The sequence below is a fragment of the Amphiura filiformis genome, chromosome 12, assembly GCF_039555335.1.
Source record: "Amphiura filiformis chromosome 12, Afil_fr2py, whole genome shotgun sequence".
Classification (NCBI taxonomy): domain Eukaryota; kingdom Metazoa; phylum Echinodermata; class Ophiuroidea; order Amphilepidida; family Amphiuridae; genus Amphiura; species Amphiura filiformis.
This window is the reverse complement of record NC_092639.1, coordinates 9,064,603-9,084,830: the sequence shown is the minus strand read 5'-3', so window position 1 is coordinate 9,084,830 and position 20,228 is coordinate 9,064,603. Positions and strand designations below refer to the sequence as shown.

Sequence of the window (20,228 nt, the reverse complement as noted above, 5' to 3'; positions counted from 1 at the left end):
GCCGATGCTGGCCACTCTGTCGAACGTGACACATGTCGGTTCTTTTGATGCGTTATGACCTTCCCGCCCGCGCACGTTTAATTTCTTTTTGCAACCATAACGGGCCGCATTAACAGATACGGTCCGAGGCAAGGTTCATTATTGATCGGAGATTATGTTACAATACTGTAAAACTTCGTCTACAAGCATATAGAGTATTTTTGATGAAAGCTAAATTAATCCAGGCGCCATCCATCGACATCATTATAACATTATGGAGTTTGAGCAAATAAATTACCGATACAAGCATATACAAACAAGTACTATTGTAAAACCAATCTATTGTATTGGCATATTCACGGCTGTTTCATATTAATTCAGCTTTCATCAAAAACACTCTATATGCTTGTAGACGAGGTTTTACGGTATGGCTTTAAGATGTCGAATCATAGCTTTACGCGCTACTAATGACCTATAACAGGTAATTTTCGTCAATTTGGCACGTTTGATGGAGTCATGCGCAATGTGATACAACGCATGCGCAAATATTAATTATACTATCACGGTTGTGCATGTGTGTGTTTTACAAGCGAAGGAATGTAATAATGCCAGGCCCATTGTCGTTCGGGAAAACAAAGTGCAACTGGGATCGGAACCGCTTTAATTATGTGAAACGTAGTCTCCATCCCAGGTAGTAATATTAACCTCGCGCACATGATTTATTGCGTGTATATGCAAATCGACTGGGGCTAGACTCTCATAAAATATTAACGTATCAAAGTGGAGTGGCAATAAAGAACTATTTACCTGGGACTGATATTGTATAGTGGTTTTGTAAGTTTTTGTGTCTGATAAGTTTATATGTTATTACTTTTAACAAACGGTACATAACATGAGCAAAGGAGTCTGCATTTGCTTTACATGACATATCTAAACATTTTTATAAACCAAGCAGTACAACATTCTTACAAATAACTGCTTCATTGCACGCAAGACTTGCAATCTACTTTGGTCAATTAGAAATATTGTTATACTGAGCTCAGAAAAAAATACAGTGTTGCCGGGTTGGTTTGTATTGTGTGAGAAACTATGTATAAAATTTTAGGTATGATTATGCCCAAATAAACATCATTGCAAGATACTTTAAATATTCTTGCTTAATCATTGACGCATTCATACCTAGAAATAACTCAATACAAATAAAAATCTGACATTATCGTCAAAAAAGTCGATAAACAAAAATGGTGGTAAAGAAAAGCAGTGATTGCAATACAGCAACCGAGCAAAACAATGCCCACCGTTTGATCAACCTATTTCACGATATTGCCTTATATTTAAAGGGAGGGGTATTAGAATTTATAAAGTCAAGACAGAAATCTCTGAATGTGCATACTTTTAGGTTATAATGCACACACATTTCACTATTATTGAACGGTACCACCACAGCCCCACTATTATAAAAAAAACGATCACATCAAAGTTGTCTAGTACTCGTCTTGCTTCTAAATTTTAGTACCAAAACATAAACAGTATTATAAGTGTAGTTAGAGTTCAATCTAGCGATTTCTTGTCATGTTGTAAAGAGGTATATCAGACATTAATACTACTGTTTTTTTACTACTGATGTTTTCTAATGTAACTTGAACAACAAATGATAACGTAACTATATACTTAGTGACAAACAAGCACACAGCGGTAAATTTGGTCCCGTTCGATTTTTTTCTGAAGTGGCGGCTACAAAATTGTATATTACGACAACAATGTAATTATTTACATGACTCCTGTATGAGCCACTTATTATAAACGATTCTTGGCATTTACGCCACTTTGTCCACAAAAAGTACATTTGCTAGCCTTATATGGCATGATAAACTTATACTTCTCACAGTAACACGTATATGTTCGTTTCACATAAGCCAGATTGAGTTCAGCATTATATTGGACTATACGAAATCAAAGGCGTTAGTTTTGTTATAAGCAACAATAAATGGGAAAATAATAACATTGTGTGCACATGAGGTATTCACTGAATAAAACACGAGAATCTGGAGACGAGACAAAAAAAATCGCCAGGGGGATGTTCAATATAGGGTGTGGCGGAAAGCACTTTTTTCTCGGATCAACTTGGAACTCTCGGGGAATGTTACTAGGGTACATAATACTATTGTGCTGAAATATGATCAGTCAGATCGAAGCATGCTACATACTAGTCTTTAGCAAAACTATATGGTAGCTAATTTGAGACGAATTGCTATCTGGAAATGTTCTAAAGGGTCTGAACAAAATACCCAATGTGTTTAATATTGGCTATGATGCCATCTGAATGCCTACTTTTCCCACGTTGATCTGACTGATTTCTCTATATGGAGTTATAAAGTAAGAAATAGCAAATAAGTAGAGATTTTGTTAAAATCTACTGCCTGGGCGAAAAATGCTTCGATAGTAGTATATACAACAGTAAATTCTCGGAGAGTTACAAATCGATCCGACAAAAAAAGGCGTTTTTTTGCCACACCCTATAGTTCAATTACTGTAATTTGCTCCTTAGTTGTTTGTTTCTGTGGCGTACTAAGGTAAAGCATTAACATTTCCAAGAAAATGTTATTGGTCAATAAATGAACCAAGCAACTTACTTAATGATTTATACATTGTCATTAACATTGTAACTACATAATTATAGCAGTAATTTTAAACCCATATTGCTTAAACATACATTATTTATATGAATTAAAAAAATTAAATTAATCTTACCACAGAAACATGTTACCTGCTTGTGAAACTGATCAACAAATAATAGAGATAATTACCTCAGTCTTTCGATACACAGGTATTCGCTGTCGTAGTGCACGTTAGTAACCATGATTGGTTACTGCTCCAAGCCTTGGCTCATACACCTGTTCCGAATTTTGATATGCCATGGGCTTTGTGTTGTGATCATTTCGATCAGTGGTTCGTAACAAAGAAAGCGTGATCCAGTTGACGTGGCACCGGTCATATTCTAACGTGCACTACGACAGCGATACGGCTTCAAGCATTAGGTTTCACTGCCTGAAGAGAATTGAACACAATCTGTCATGAATTGACACAGTTGGGTCCTGACCTGGGATTAGTTTTGAGGCAATTTGTGGTTAAATGTTGATCCCTCACTACAAGAGTTATTACCGTCGATTTGGTTGAAAAGGGATGTGAGACATGAATACTTCTGTTCGGGCAGTAAAACCTAATGTTCCAGTTGATGGATCGACCAAAGATGACGTGTAATCGACACAGTAAGCTTAAATGGAGCTATTTTGTGGCCTTGGTCATATTTGGTATAGCAGTTGAGTCGTTGAAAACGTTTTTTAGTTTGAATGACTTCTTTCTCCAATATTGCGAATATATATCTCAAATTAATCTTATTTTTGATGATGGGGTTAAACATATTGTGCTTTATATTTACCAATGATGAACAAGATGCAGAAATTAAACAATAATCTTGTGTAGACAAAAACATCTCATGGACTAAGTACCCATAATATATTGTCATAAGATGTTCAAATTCGTACATCCCTTTCATAAAGGGACATTCAGAGAGCCAGTCGAATAGGAGTAACTATCTGAAAGTCGGACATTATAACCTTCCAGATTTCTTAATATTCAATATGTCGATATGTCCCAAAAATAAAAGATGTAACGGTATTCTTCCGATCGATTTATCAATCATTTTTAAGCATCTTCAGACAATTTGACTACAGATATGTTTGGTCCTTGGTGGGTCTCTGAAAGTACCTTTATTATTATCAGCTTGGTTGAGGCTAGTGTGTATCTAACCAGTTGGTTCAATTACCTGTTTCAATGATACATACTCATAGAGAGGGTATACATAGCACTTTTCAAATCCCTTTTGCTTAGGCCTAATAATGAAAAATGTCACAATTACAGTATTTGTCCACTATAGATTTATGGTTAAATCAAACCAAAATTAAAACTGAAATACATAGTGGCATTAATACTTCATTTAATATTGCAAAAAGTAGTTTTTGGCTTTGACCGATTCTGACCGTTTACAATGTCTGTCGAAATTGCCAAATCATTAATTGGTCGATGTACCTATTCAACTTGATTCGCACCTCTACTGAACAATACAAGTAACACAATGTATAGGTTTCAAATAATACACTTGTTCTTAATTAAAATACGTGGTAAAGCTATTATAAAGATTGCATGAAAAATTAATGATAAAATCTTAAACAAATGAGTTGTATAATCGAGTTGTATAATGGATTGAAAATATAAACTTACTTAGTAATTTGATTTTTTATATAAAACAGTTTGGCGCAAAACTGCAAAAAGGTCTGCATTGCTGAGAATGCGGATCACATTGGGACACTGAAAGATTCGGCATTTTCAGCTTGCCGTGAAACCTTGAATGACAATAGGGTAACATTGTAAAAACAAACAAAACAATTCCAGTTGTCATTACCTCGACAGAGACTTGGTAACAAGAAATGATGCAGTTAAAAGTTCTTCAAATATCACTTACAAATTGTTGTTAGTCCAAAAGACAGTAGACATACATGTAATTAGTGCAACGTGTTACACGTGCTTCCCTTTGGTGTGCATGGCGTGTGTATAATGAATGGCATCACAATCTATATTTTGATGCACTGTAGAAAATGGACTATTCCGATTGAAATCCGTACACCCCCTATGATTTCAAATAGAGTCACCCATTCAGGTGACCCCATTTGAAAGCCATACTCCCTGTGTGGATGATTAAGGTCAAGTCTGCCATAGGAGGTGTATGGTTTTCAAATAGAATAGTTTAATATATAGAATAACAAAATAGGATGCTATACGCACCGGAAGTAAAACGCTCGCATGACCCTCACGGTCATTGTAGATTTTCTGTTTTGAAATTCAGACAACATGGTGCTTGAGAATTCTGTGATAAGCGGATATTTCTTGTTTTAAACCAATTGTCGCCATCGAGGAACGCGAGCACACAAACGTAAATTAAAAACGGACATTTCATTAAAATGTTGCTTCCTTGTAAATGAACGAAATCACAATGCGTTTGGTGTATTGTTGTGTAATAGCATATGCCATTGCAAGTAACTTCGATGCGAACATGGTTTCAACAACACAACACCATCATAAAGCCTACGACGCTCTTTTTCAAAACTACTATAATGATTGCTTTATCACCATCAACCTCCTTCTCATCCCCGCATCATTACATTTTGTGCGCGCTAGCCCTGACATATTGGCTGTAGAAGTAGTGATGTTACAGAATTAATTACCATAGCAATAGATGAATATAAATTTTGAATGTATTGCCCTGCACTACAAGTTGGCTGCACTCATCACCTGTCATGTTTGTGTATTTGTGCAATAATAGAGTAAATACAATACCGCTCTTTTCAAAGACACTAACCGTACAGGTGTGAGTAGTGCACAGTGTCGACAACGTGTATAATAAATATTTTTTCCCTGAAATGAATCACGTCTTAATACATGTATTCAATTCCATTTAAATCAATATTCTATTATTGACGCAGATAAAGAAAGTTGCATAGTATCTCACTATGGTGCTGTGTATTATAGACTTGTGATTTAATATTCTATAGCCGGTGCTTGCGCACGTGGATCTGAGCTGAATGGGCTATGCCTGTTCTTTCATATGATTATAATTCTCAAACAGTTGAATATATCACATTGTTATCGTACGATTTAAAAACATTTTGGTGAAAATGCAGTAAAATTTATGTGTTGAAAGAAAACGATAATCGTATCTTAGTTAATTGAAATTCCAGTGAGTTAATTGAAAACAAAACCTGGGTTTTACCTGAAACAAATCGAATTTTCTTGTAATGGCAACACCATATGGGGCACTGAGCATGCGCAGATCGTATAACAGTGTATGTATGGAAACGTTGCGGTATCTCATATCATGTAAGTGATATGCTTAGCCTGAGTTGCTCGGCCTATCTCGAACAAAATCGCCATGCGTAGCTGCTGAAGAACGAGTGGATTCGCCGTATCACGGCAATTTTTGACACGAATCAGCATAATTTAAAATTTCTATAGAATTGCGATCCAGGTATAGAGGCCCTGTATGCTTTTATCGATTGGCTCCAAACAAAGGATTTGAACCGGTGTCCTTCACCGTAATCATGGCGCAGTGCAGTCCATTCAATCAAATGTTGTCATCAACCTCGTGGTGCGTTCGTTATGTGTGTTAGACGAACTGTTGCGGTAGATTGCAATCATGCTTTTGTTGAATGGATTTGAGTAGTCCGCCATATTTAAGGTATGATACGTCATATGCACAACCTCTATTTATGCCTATTCTAATGCGTCTAATGCGGGGCAATATATTCAAAAATTAATAACTTTTCACTATGGTAATTAATCCTGTTACATCTACGGCGAAAAGTCACCTTGATAGTGGATTATTGTTTAAGCCATTATCTTTCACGTTGGCACATTATGCAAACAGTTGATAAAAAGGGTTTTCATGTGCAATTTTAGCGTACTAAAATAACTAGTCTTGTTACAAATTGGTGTAAATAAAATATTGCATTTTCGCAATTTCAAGAAGAACGATTCGCACGGTGGAGCCACTAAAATCATACATCCACGTTTGGGTACACATTTAAATGCTATAAAAACTTCGAAGAAAAGGATATCATCTGTTGCACATATGTTTTAACTTGCTTCTTTTAAGAAATACACGAGGGTCATTCAAAAAGTGTCTGCTTGCGTCAATATGACAGCCTTCTGTTATTATCCACGATGATACTCATGGGTTTTTATCAAACTTGCTTATTGTCTTGATCACACCGCAAAATCTGAAAAATGTATGATACTCGTTTTGTAGGTGAAACTTTAATGTATAATCATGAATATTTCAAAAGGCTACTATTTACAAAACGTCAATTTTATACGGTACATCATTTTGAATGACCCGCGTATGACTCTACATTTCAAAAAATATCTTTTTTTGCACTTATGAGGAACACATTCAAATCAGAACACTTTAATATACCACATAAATGGAAAATAATTTACGTTTATACAAAAACGTAAAATTCTAATACAGCATTCATCGCGCCTTTTTCTATATTAGTCTAACAACATCCAATTCATCAACAGATCAAAACAAATACAATCTTATGTATTATTTGTTACTATCCATGTTTAAAAAAAATACATGTCCAAATGTGTAGTCGGCTTTCTGCACCAATATGGATAAAAAGGTATAATTATTGTTTTATCTGCTGGCGAGACAGAAACTGAAAACGCAATTATGACCGTCGCAGCACATTGCTCACAATTGCTGTACCAACCCTGCAATATTATTCATGCCAATCCGTCCTCAACGACTACTTGGTCTGATGTAGTTACTGTTTAATCTGTCGTCAAGACTGTCAGGTGCAGACATTTGTAGCGTTTTCCATAGAAATTGTAACTTTTTGGTGGAGAAAGTTACAGAGAAGAGGTCAGCTATTTGGAGTCCCTGAGAACTTGCTTATACGCATGCGTGGTAAATGAAAAACAGCATCACATACAAACGCTCATCATGTCGTTATTTTGTTGTATCTCACACGACAACAGCGGCTAGCCGCAATTCCGGCCTTCCTAGCGGGAATCACAGGAACAAAAATGGCGGTAGTCACGTGACATGAAATCAAGCCTGGAAAATATCCCTATGCAATGGTTGGCGTCTAAATGTTCAACTACGCTGCAACTAGAGAAATGCGTTAACACATGAAATAAAGCCGCTGCATTCAAAATATCTATTGATAAAAAGATGATTACTGCTAAAGTATAAGCAGTAAGTTAGGGTACCAACTGCCCTGGTCGTTGCGGAAAACAACATTGCACTGTAAAAATAACACGAACCAGAAATTCTAAGTGGTTCCTTCATTATTTCATTAAATACGTGCCAATGTCAAATTGAAGTCTAATTGAATTCACTTTTTTAAAAAGTTTCAATTCAGTTTTCTTCACTGATTTTGACTTGCCTTCTCAAGTAGATTTCTAAACATTTTTGAGTTGACAAATCGCGGAAATGAGTCCCTGTGCATGAGAATATATATTTGTTGTTGTGCCTCGTCAAATGTTGTAGGACTAGGTTCCGTCATGTTTTTATTCACTACTTCTCTTACTTGTGAGTCCAAACTAACCTGAAAAATTAAAAGGAGAATGATGATTTATATTAGTATTTGAAAATTTGCGCTGGAGTGGAAACACACACACCAGTGTAGATAAAACTGGGTATAATTATAGACTTTTCCATGCATAATCGGACGCAATGATGTCACGGATGCGTCAAATTGTTGACGTCATTACTATCGGGAAATAATACACACACGTTGGTTACCCTTACTTATTATGGTCAAATTAAGAGAACATTTTACAAATATTTATAACCTTGAATGGCATAACCAATGGACGCAAGCTCAATAATTATATTACTTAGGACATAGATATTAGCTGAACAGATGTGTACAGTGCTGTCAACCACAGTAAGCACATTGACAGAGTCTATCTACAAGCAATCACGATAATACCTATGTCCGCTATAATATGGCCTACGCAACGTCGAGATCGAATTTCTCAATATCGTATTAATTGCCCTCTATATAATGGTGACACGTGACACAACTAGTGTCTAAGCTATAACTGATATCAATGCTTTACGAGCGAGTGAAATATTGATGATATTATTAGGTTGATGTCACTAATAAATTGGTTATTATCTATGGGATAAAACAAAGGTCTAATTGGTATGCATAGTATCATTGACATGTGTCCATAATGCATGTTTAATACCAATAGAATGGAAAACCAATAAAGTCAGTGTCTTTTTGTTTTCTTTTCACCACTCGGGCATTGAATCATACTGGAGGTGTTCTCTTCTATGCGAACGTAGGTCTATTTTGTGAAATCAGTACTGTTAAGATTCCTGCACATAATGCCCATAAGCTGATAAGCATTACACATTCATGAAAAAAGCTGGAAAAGCATGTAAGCTTGGACAAAAAGACGTGAAAATGGGCTGGAAAATAACATTACGGGAATTTTGACATTGTTTCCGACAAGAAATTGATTCTCATGCCTGATAACAACATCCCCAAAATACAGGGTTTCTGTTTAAAATAAGGTAACACTCAACCAGGTCCGTCGATTATACATTATGTAATAGTTGTCAATGTTCTTCCCATATGAGTTCAGATTTAGCTTTGTCACAAGGTCGAAAATGTGGTAGCGTATCCCATTACAAGTTACAAGAACTTAAAATGGGCGGGAATACAAAAACGCGGAGAAGCTTTGGTCCAGAAAATACCCAGAAGGCGAAGGCTTCAGTATTAAATTATTGGGTACCAACACATTAGTACCACTATTGTCTTGGTTAAATCACAGTGACGGGAGAAAGTCGCACATACGTGGTGATCGAAAGAAAACCACTGGGACTGAAAAAGTTCAACTGCAATGGCAAGATACTACCGTATTGTGTGAAAAACTTATAACGCGTAATGAACAATAAGAACGTTTCATGACGTAAATAAAATTCCTTTTTGAGGTAGTCACGTAACCTATCAGTGCAGTTATTTACTTCAAGATTTTCAGGGTTTTTGTAAATAATTTCGTAATCTCTGGAAGACCTACTGCCTTCTTTCACTGTGGTTTTCTTTAGATGGATCTCTGGATCACCACTTCTGGGCAATTTCCTCTTTATTTTGACACATCACCTAAGCCAAGTCACCACTTCCGTAAAATGCATGCAAGTCACCAAGCACCATCTCAACAAGTATTCTATAGATGGGGAAATATACTGGCTCCAAAGAAAAGAAAAGCAATCAAGGTGGAATGGAGTCAGAGAACTTGAACAAAGAGAGCGACATTCTGATACTCTGTAGAGGTCAAACAGACTGAGCAGGACTTCGTTTCAAAAAGAACCAGAAACTATTAAGGGACATGAAACCCCAAGAACACAGGAAATGCCTCACTAGTCTGGTAAAAGACGTAGATGAAGATGACATGCTTGTGTACCTCTATGGCTGCGCCAAGCAAGGACAATGGCTCAGATGGGACTCTGCCATGCAAGTAGATACATCTTGTATGGACACCAGAGTTCCTATCATTCCATGTCAATGCCATCCACGACCAACTTCCATCACCAACTAATTTGAAACTCTGGGGAAAGACCAACCTTGGATCCTGCCATTTATGTCATCATAATAACTGTACTCTATTCCATATCTTAAATGGATGCGACTATTCTCTGCAGAGTGGTAGATACAACTGGAGACATGATCAGACACTGATCGGAAGTCGTACATTCCTCCAGAAGATACCAACTATATGACTACTATCAAATTCCGCACTGCAGATGGTGTAACCTACCGGAATCCAGCACTGCCTCTTTCAAGAGATACAACAAACCTCTTACAGAAAATACCAAGATCTTGTAGCCAATTGCGAAAATAGGGGATGGTGTACGCACTACTTCCCAATTGAAATTGGAAGCAGAGGTATCTATAACACATCGCTGACAAATTGCATCGCTGCTCTTGGAGTACCAAGTGGAAAGAGACGACGTAACATCATGGATGTGGTCTATAAAACTGCTCTCAGAACCAGCTATGTGATATGGTTATGCCGTCAAAATAAAGCATTCCGACAAATTGACCTAATTCAAAGCTGGGAACCGTCTACAATTGAAGATAAAGAAGACGTACCAGTACAAGACACTCAGACTAAATATGCCAAATGACACTCCAACTGATAGTAAGACTAGGTTCCTGTGACCAGTCATTGTCCTTAATGACATTGCACATCCCAGTTCCAGCAGTGGAAGCTCTGCTCAGCTGACTCTAGCTCAAGGGTCTGCTGGGTAATATAGGGGCATTGACTTGGCACGCTAGTTTACGCCACTCATACCAGCTGTTCCTAGCCTGAATGTAAGACGGAGTGCCCAATCTCTGAGGATGGTTTAATTACATCTACCTCTGCGGGAAGCGGGACGGTTGGGATCCCTCAAAACCGGTTTAACCCACCAGAGTCTGGTCCTAAGTCCAGAGACCTCAGAGAGTTGTTTGATCCCTACCCAAGACAAGGAGACATGCAGCTCAAGAAATACTTCCCGAGACACCTTCAAAGAGGCATTATAATGAGGTGCTCATCTGTGTTAGGGTGAAATAAGGCACCGAAGGTGACTGCGCTAGTGCTCTACCAATGAATTACTTCTCTTTGGCTTCAATATCATGAACATGATGAATATGGAAGCCGTTTATGTTACACCACCCTTGCGTACACCATATTAAACATATATCATGTTTAGGCTATTGTATTATTTCATGGAAAGAATCTCAGACATCTATTATGTATGTATAGTCAATAGGACCCGTGTGTTACCTAATTTTATCTCTATTTTGAAGATATTGCCATACTGATATGGCCAGTGTGTGTAATTTTAATTAGCAATTAAAATTGCTATTCAGTTCGTACATTTGAGTTGAATCTCTCAAATATTTCTATTCATTTTCTGCTATAAAGTTACCTCTTTTGGTGACAAAATCGATATGTAGTCTTCATAAATTAGCCTAGCCTTTTCTTCAACAACTGATGGATTCATTTCCTTATGTAGTTCTTCACATGCTAGCCAAAAAAGCAAATTTTCTTCACTGTATTCTGAACGTAGGAACTCTCGAAACTTCCGCCGCCCTCCTGCAAAAAAGAAGAATTACAAAAGTATTATTTTCGCCCTTCTGAAAGCTCTCAAAATAAGTTTTGAATGTGATTCTTTTCATTATTTTGTAAATTTGATTCCACTAAAATAGATCTGAACATCATGACTTTGATGGCATAGATTGAATCAACTCATTTATAATCATTGCATTAAATTACGATTATAAGACACGGTAAAACATTTGCAGCGTTGCTCGTTTTTGACGGAACAATGCTAGTTTTCTTTGGTACTGTTGTTTCAAAATATTAAAGCATTTATGCATCTTTTCGACGGATACCTCTTTAGAAATCTATTGTTAAGAGCACGTTTCTTTATGTATATATAATCATATTATTATGGCTGTTTATATTTCCCAGCTATTGTCGCGTCGCCTCACCTCATAGTGCTCTTAATTATAATATTTATGTTGACCTGGATGATGCATGTTAAGTAGAAATATACACGTAGAACATGTAATTCGTTATTGTATGGTATCAAAACTGACTAAACCATGTAAAAAGCATCCTTTTAATAACAAATGCAAAGTGCAGAGAAATGTGAATTCTCGTAAAGAATCCATAGTTAAGAGTAATATTGCTTTTTAATGAGAATTGTAAAACATATGCTCATTTTGGCTCGGGATATGCGGGTATTTCTCACCACAAACCCTGACTCCCTCCACATTTTCCAAATGTATTACGATTTATGCCTTCAAGTAAGTCATTAGAAACGCTTTTGTACTAAATTATATAGCAAATCTCTGAACTTGTTCAATTATATGTCGTCAGTGACATTTATATATAAAGGCAGTCCAATTCGGAAACCATAATACTCAGTGTATATTTAGAGTGTGGCATTTAGAGATGGAGGTACTTGGACTGAGTATTATTGGTCAACCCAGGTTGTCTGATATCCCTACGTAGTGGTCTGGGATGGTACTTAACACAAATGACCATACGGGTATGTTTCCTCGGAAAGACCCCTGTTTTTGGACCGCGCAGCTCCATAAGACTTCTGAATGAACCAAACAAATTAACCAAAGACACTTAAATTGATAATTCCCTCATCTTTTGGTTTTTCCAGGCGACTTCCAACAAAAAAGACACAAAAAAAGACCCCTGATTTTGAATATTCGCAGCTCCTAAAGACCCCTTTTAACCGTTACAACGTCAGGTCCCAAATACCCAACATCTCCCATGGGGGAGGGGGGAGCAAACCCACCACAAATATGATGATTTGAACCCCGCCCACCCCACCCCGAGTGATCTGCTCATATTTTGTGGGGCATATAGTGTGATAAATAGTTTTCAAAGAGATGACATGAAGGATGTGTCTGTTGAGTACATTATATCATGCAAGATTAAACACACTTCCTCTTTACAAAACATGTATTCTACCTAAATACAATATGTATTAATAGGTACACATTTGACACAACATTGCCAAACAAAATATGCAGCTGATATTCAGCGTGATAAACGACTGGCTATTTTCATAAACGGAAAGATAGATGGCAACCTTTGAAGAGTTGCTTTAATAACATCCCAGAATGCATTGCGTTTAATTAGGACGTTTACAGGTGTGAGAAACGTCACGCATGTCATTTTCTTGCGCATAATATTTCATAATCTTTCCACGATGTGTCGATGTCGTCTGGACTTAGTAGACATCCAAACATTATGTCTAGTTGCCTGTCTCATTGGTGGTGGTTTTAGGTCTAGAGATAGAATTGCAGGCTATAGGCCTGGCTGTTAACATGCATCCATTTCTTATGTCGTCATTTCATTCAATTAAGTCCTTTTTACGATCCTCTCCTGGTGCTACTTTTTACCGTGATTATTCAGCATTGAAATTGTATTTTATTTAATATTTGAAAACGGATCGAGATAATCGAGACAATATTTGAAAATAGATCGGGGTGGTCTATGTTTCCCCTGGCAGGACGTAAGATGATGATACGAGGCATTAATATAACGAAAGACAGAGATTAAAAAAAATAGTTCGCGTCTGAAATTCTGACAACTAGACAGAAAATGCCGTACTGCGCAGCTCGGCAACCAATCACGGCGCGCCTCTGCCCTGACGTCAGACGCGAACTACTCTTTTTATCTCTGTCTTTCATTATAGTTCATCATGAGGATCAAATTAAAGGATGCGGACCTGATAAAAAATTCATTATATAAACACGCTCAGGTGGACTGGATGCTTTAATGAAGGATTGAAAATCATCAATAATTAAGCTTCCTGAATTCACATAGTTATCAGGGGCGTAGGAATACAATTTGCGGCGCCCAATACGACAATGTGCACAAAATTAATACATTTACTATTTTTGGTAATCAGCGTGACTTTTGGCTTTACCTTTACCATGTTTACACAAACCGAAGGTAAATGGGGAAGGAGCTGTTGGAACCCCCTTAAGTTTCTATTTTAAACATCATACCGCTATAGTTTTTTATCAATGTATAGCTATGTGTCTTCCATATCCAGTGATACCAAAATAAGTACAAACATCCCCCACATAATGTCACTACGATGTTATTGTAAGCGCGCCATCGCAAAATTTGGAAATTTTGGCTATGCACAAAAGAATAGGATATAGGCAAATTTGATTTTCAGTTACGATTATAGGATTTTCACCTGATTTTGTCCTAAATAATGAAAGGAACTATAATTCAACTACCAAGTTAAATGTGGACCTGACCAACCCACCCCATCTATGGGATTTTTGATGTCGGCCCTACCATGCCTACCCTGGGTAAGGTGCTAGAGCACAAAGGATGGATCTACGATTAGCTAAGTCGTTTGGATGTAAACTAATGCTTGTCGTAGATCCATCCTTACAATGATAAGGCCGTATAAAATTAATATTTTGGTTCTCGTCCAGAGGATTTTCATGAATTGATGAGGGAGGGAGGGGGTTTTTTTTTTTTTTTTTTTTCAGTGTAAAATCAGCATTGTCTGTAGTTTTCGGTCTTTTCCAACAGTGTTCGAGGAAACGATGAGGCACCTTTTTTTTTTCAAATGTGAGATTCTGAGGGATAAACCCCCTAGAGTACCACAAAAAGACTTGGAAGTGGTCCTTGTTCTCTAATAAACTTATTTATATGTATGAAAAATTCATAAATCATTCCAAAGTCTAAAATAATTGAAAAATATAAAAAAAATATATAAAAATCTGACAAATCCCAGAAATTGAGGAGGGAGGGGACAAGAACCAAAACATTAATTTTATACGGCCTAACCCATCCGATTTTTTTTTATGTCAGGTGAAAACCTTGGGCATGTAAGGACGGATGGTACACACACCTTCGTGGTACTAGGGGTAAACGGTCTCACATTGCCATTTTTAGGGGTCGCAGAATCGATTGATTTCCCGGATTGATTTATGTATGGTCATACGTATATAAATAGGTCCCTCTAACATGGTGCCCGGGCACGTGCCCCTAGCATACCTAGTAGCTGCGCCCTGTATCTATACATTTCCCTGCTCCACAGACATCGATTTTGATCATTTACAATTAAATACCCATTGTTGCACATAATTAAGTCTCGCATAATTATAGGACGAACGTATGTGAAAATCATATGACCTCTGCCAGGCAATGCATTATGGAATATGATTAACTCTTCCAGTAGTGTTTTTTTTTTCACTTACTTGCAGTACTCATTAATGTATCAAACGATCTAGCCCAGTTTCTTATTTCATCTAGCGAAGGACTGAAAAATAAAGATAAACATGATATCAGAAGAAAGACAAATATTTTATTATCGTTTTTAATACCTTGATATGTTACATACATTTAAAAATGTTCAAAATATCAATTTTTTTATAATTTGTCATTAAATTTGTAGCGAATTTTTGTTGTTGTTGTTGTTTTGCAAAAGTGGATTGACGATGCCCACATGGATTAGTGACAAAGCAATTTCGGCAATTCCTGGAAAGCTTGGCAATTCAACCCTAACTGCGTCGTCGTCAATGCGTAGTATCCATGTGCGCATCATTAATCCACTTTTGCCAAAAAAAACCCAAACATTTTACTTGCATAACAGTTATAGAAATCTGTCGGTCGGGCTCGAGTACAGGGTTTGATTTTTCGTCGCCTATCGAAAAAAAAACATACATCGAAAGTTCCAGCAGATTTGAGGAAAAAGTTTATTCAATTAGTTCATGGCATATTGGATGGTCCAGGGGAAAAGTTGTCTATACTCATGTTACCGTCTTGCCATGGTCTGTCCTGCTGTCTGCTGTTTCCTGGGAAATAAATATTTCCAATTTGGGCCTTTAAGTAGGGACGAGAATCGCGTGTTAAGTCTGTTTTGAAAGGCTCTGCGAGTTACTTTTTAAATGAAGATTTTAAGAAAAACCATGCAAATCAAGAACATCAACTGCGTAATCTACCTCCTTTGACACATTTTTAAAAATATATATTTAAATATTAACAAAGGGGCTTTTGTTTGTGGCAGGATAGCTGCAGAATATGACTGTAAAAATATGCAGTCAATGTGCGACAAAGACACACTCATTATAAACTACTACTGTCTGTTCATTTCCACTACAAGAAAATATAAGATATCGGAAATATGGCAACAAAACCCATATTGCTCAGTTTGCATGTTTGAGTAGCTCAATAATATATCACATTGGAAAACGATGAGTTGACACACCTTTACAACTCCCATAGGTGAATTAAACAAGTAAAGCGTAAAAAGTGTCGCATCCTCTGTTGGACGTGATAGCAGACAAGAGTCTCACAGGGTGCGTGTCAATTAGTGGTAACAAAATGCAACAACAGTATAGAAATATAAAAACCGACGCTTTGAAATTCGACTGAATTATGAATCATCTAGTCTGAAGGGGTTGTCAACTCTCACAAATGCATTTAAGTAAAATTGCCGTAACTTTTTAATTATTCACGTACGACGTACAAAAGTAAACATTTATCGAAAGGAAAAGAGTCAAGTATTCTAAAACTAAATATAGATTTCTGGAGAAAATAAAAAGATGTTTTTGGTCCCTTTGGTTTTGGAACAACATTTAACAAATGTACTTGTACATACGTTGGCTTTGATGAGTGCTTCCTAATCTCGAGACACCATTCTAGGGTTTTTACGCTGTTTTGCATATTGGCCTTATTTTTCACTAAAATATTTATTTAGTCCAAAATTCAAGTAAAAAAGTAATATAAAAAGTCCACAAAATGAAAAAGAAAAAGTCTCTAGAAAAGGCCTCGAGTCTCAAGATTAAGGGAAAAACACGATTTGAAATTGTACGTGAATTTTTAAAAACCAGATGTGACTTCTCATAATTTTGTTAACGGTTATGTTTATTTTGGGTCGTTTAATCATGAAGTTTTAATAATGCGAATCGGAGATTCGGAGAGGTTAAATCTCTGTTTCTGTTTCCCATTCTCTACCTGAATGACAGTATAAACATACAAAAAAAACCCCAATAAAACAAACAAAGAAACAAATAGACAAGACACACTGACTACGTACTTATCATTTGCATCCCCATTGGCATCTGCGGAAGACTCGTTCCTGCCTCCGTTATCCCCATTATTCGTATTACGCATCGTTAGGCTGTAAAGATAAAAAAACAGCAACACAAAATTGTTATTAATCCATTAATAATATAATACAGAGGCTCCGGAAGATTTTGAATATGGGGGAGGGGGCAAAATTTGGGCCTGCTCCGAGGCGGGAAATACTGAAGGGGGTGGGTGGGGGATGGGGTATCCCATTGAATGATTTTTACCCTAAAATTAGGATTTTACCACAGATCATGGGGGGGGGGGCTTAGGGTACTTGGGCCCCCTCACCAAAATTATTGGAGGGGCCGGACCCCAGGCCCCCCGATTCCGGAGCCACTGTAATATCAATTATTACCTCATACTATATAGGCATAGATTAAATGCTCTAAAACACATTTTGTAATGCGATTTATTACTTAGCTCATGCAAATAAATAAGGCAACTACGACAGCCATGAGTGCACTTTTTCTTGCATACAAGGTACAGCTCAACATAGCATATAGCAAACACTGATAAGCAGGTAAGTATCCCGGGCTATAGTAAGTAGGTTGAGGTTGGGTTAAATATTTTAAACACTCTCCTCTCTTCCTCTGTTTAAACATGGCTATAAGGTTATAAATATAGTACTTCATGTGTTTTTATACTTCAGGCATAGGCGACCAGAGTTATTAACCTTATTGGCCGAAAGTCAGCCACCCATCGCTTAATTCAGACTGCAGTATGAAATGAACATCAGAGAGAAAAATTTAACATATACATTTATCAATTTTATAATAATTTAGGGTTGATTGAGTCCTTGAAAAAATCAAAGATTGTGTGTTCTTCGAAACAAAAATCAAGATATCATCTTCATTAAACTTTGATCATTATCACTATGACGTCATTCTGAAGTATATTTGAAATATTTATGACGTTTTCCGTTTTCGTGGTATCAGATCATACGAGACGGCAATATTACAAAATCGTTATAATATAAAGTAATAACCGTATTTATTGCCCAATGATAATCACCATTATCGTAGTGATTCCAATGCGCTCTAACCAACATAATTATATTCATCGATCGAAATGAAATAGAAATGGTAATCTAATGCAATATAGCAAACACGAGAATACAAGTGAATTATGTCATATTTTTGTCCATCTAAGGAATTAGCTAGTGTGAAAATCACAAACATACAGTAAGCCAAAGAATGAGGTAACAGTTGTGTTCACCCCTGTATATTCTAAATAAAGACAGTTATGTCCAAATTAAAACAAATAGCCAATACCTGTACTCTTTACCTCTGATTTAAGACCTTATTTGTTGAAATTAGTTGAGAATTAAAGAAACAGTGATCTAAAACCTAAAACAGAAACGAAAGTTGCACTTTTGTGTTCTAATCAATGAAAACACGACGCTAGTTTTAACGTGCTGATCAATGGATGCACGGCGCTTGTTCTCTTGTTCACAAATGCTTTGTGTACACATCAATAGCGCATGTAATGGAGCAAACTGCAACTTTTAAATTGGCATCTACCTTGGATTTTTGGATCGTCGTGTCTTTATTTCTTGAACAATTTCAACGAAGGTCTTAAATTCGAACTAAAAGATGCAGCTATTGGCTGCTGGTTCCAATTATGACATATCTGTCTTTATTTAGGATATACAGGGGATGAACATAATTGGTACCTTAATGTTTTGGCTTACTGTATATGTGCGTTTAATGTATAGAAATAAGTATTTAGAAACTTTAATTGACGTCTTTCTTTAACAACTGGATATTACTTGCAACACCTGTTCTAAGAAGATCAATAATCACTGTCATATTTTGAGATGTAATCAAATTAATTATTATTGTGGCTCTTTTGTGCCACCCTGATAATAACTACAAAGCTTGGAATGACCGCATAAGATAACTTATTGCCTACTTGTGTTGCTTTCTCATCCCACACTCTCAGGCGCGGCGAATATACCTTATATTCACTTGGGACCATCCTGTTATGTGAATGCAAAAGAGATGCTTCTTAACAAAAATAACTATAGCTGCTTTGAGCAAATAATTTACTTATAGAACAAAAATGCATCGTTTCAGTATGAATCTCATGCAAATGGCAGCAATTTAATGTCCTCAAATAAAGGTGTACCTTGCCCAACAAAACCATTCTGTGTAGCATGGGACGTGGCATCGCCTGGCATTTTCGAGGCATAAATGCAAAAGCACAAAGTAGATGTATTATGACAATGATGAACCCGAGTTGTGATTGAACATGACATAGAACTTAATGAAACCCGACTAGGATTTGTAAAGATAAGGCCAGAGCCAATCAAGTTGCAATCGGATAGAAGAAGAAAATTATGTGTAATACCATATACCAATATGTCAGTTTTATTTCGAATATCGAAGTTCAAAATAATTATGATTTCATTCTGTTGTTATTTTTGTTAAGGAAAATGTTCTTAATAAAACTATTCATCATCACCCGAGAATGAATTATGAATAGCCAAAATTGATCAAAAGTGAATTAAAGTGTTCTTTTTTATCGCCTGAATTGTCCCTAAGCCACCAGGTCGCCGGCCTACCAGACATGCCAGATAAAAAGACAAAGTACAAACAACATAGGAATGCCACTACAGGATGCTGAACCGCGGCCTCAAAAACACTTACTCCCGATTCCACAAAAATAGCACTAACTTTGAGGGATGAAAAAATAAGGTTATCCTGTTTTGCCAAATAAAACATTTGATGCAGGGCCTCACATACAGCCGTAACATGATGTTCCAATGTCAGGGATGAATCAAGGACAAGTCAGAGGTTACAAACATCAGAGGAAGGGGCAATATTGGTGTTTCCAACTCTAACTCTGATATGGGGGATAGTAACCAGTTGATGCATGGCGTCAATGATCATGAACTCAGTATTCGCGTCAATTGTGCGCCATCCATTTACGTATATCATCAACAACTTGATCCTACTGATCTGCTATTACCCAGTGGCTGAATGTGATGGAAGCCG

General features: G+C 36.7%; 1 protein-coding gene across 2 annotated transcripts in view; it reads right to left on the bottom strand.

Annotated features, from left to right (window-relative positions):
* Positions 1-3,098: 3,098 nt before the first annotated feature.
* LOC140165750 (regulator of G-protein signaling rgs-2-like) overlaps positions 3,099-20,228 on the bottom strand; it is a 54,253-nt gene continuing 37,123 nt past the window's right edge. For both annotated transcript variants that reach the window (XM_072189069.1, XM_072189070.1), the window contains exons 3-6: positions 17,198-17,281; positions 15,357-15,418; positions 11,531-11,697; positions 3,099-8,150 (exon numbers count right to left, since the gene is read on the bottom strand). In XM_072189069.1, the coding sequence (XP_072045170.1) occupies positions 7,971-8,150; positions 11,531-11,697; positions 15,357-15,418; positions 17,198-17,281 (493 nt within the window). In that variant the 3' untranslated portion in view covers positions 3,099-7,970. The remainder of the gene's footprint in view (positions 8,151-11,530; positions 11,698-15,356; positions 15,419-17,197; positions 17,282-20,228) is intronic.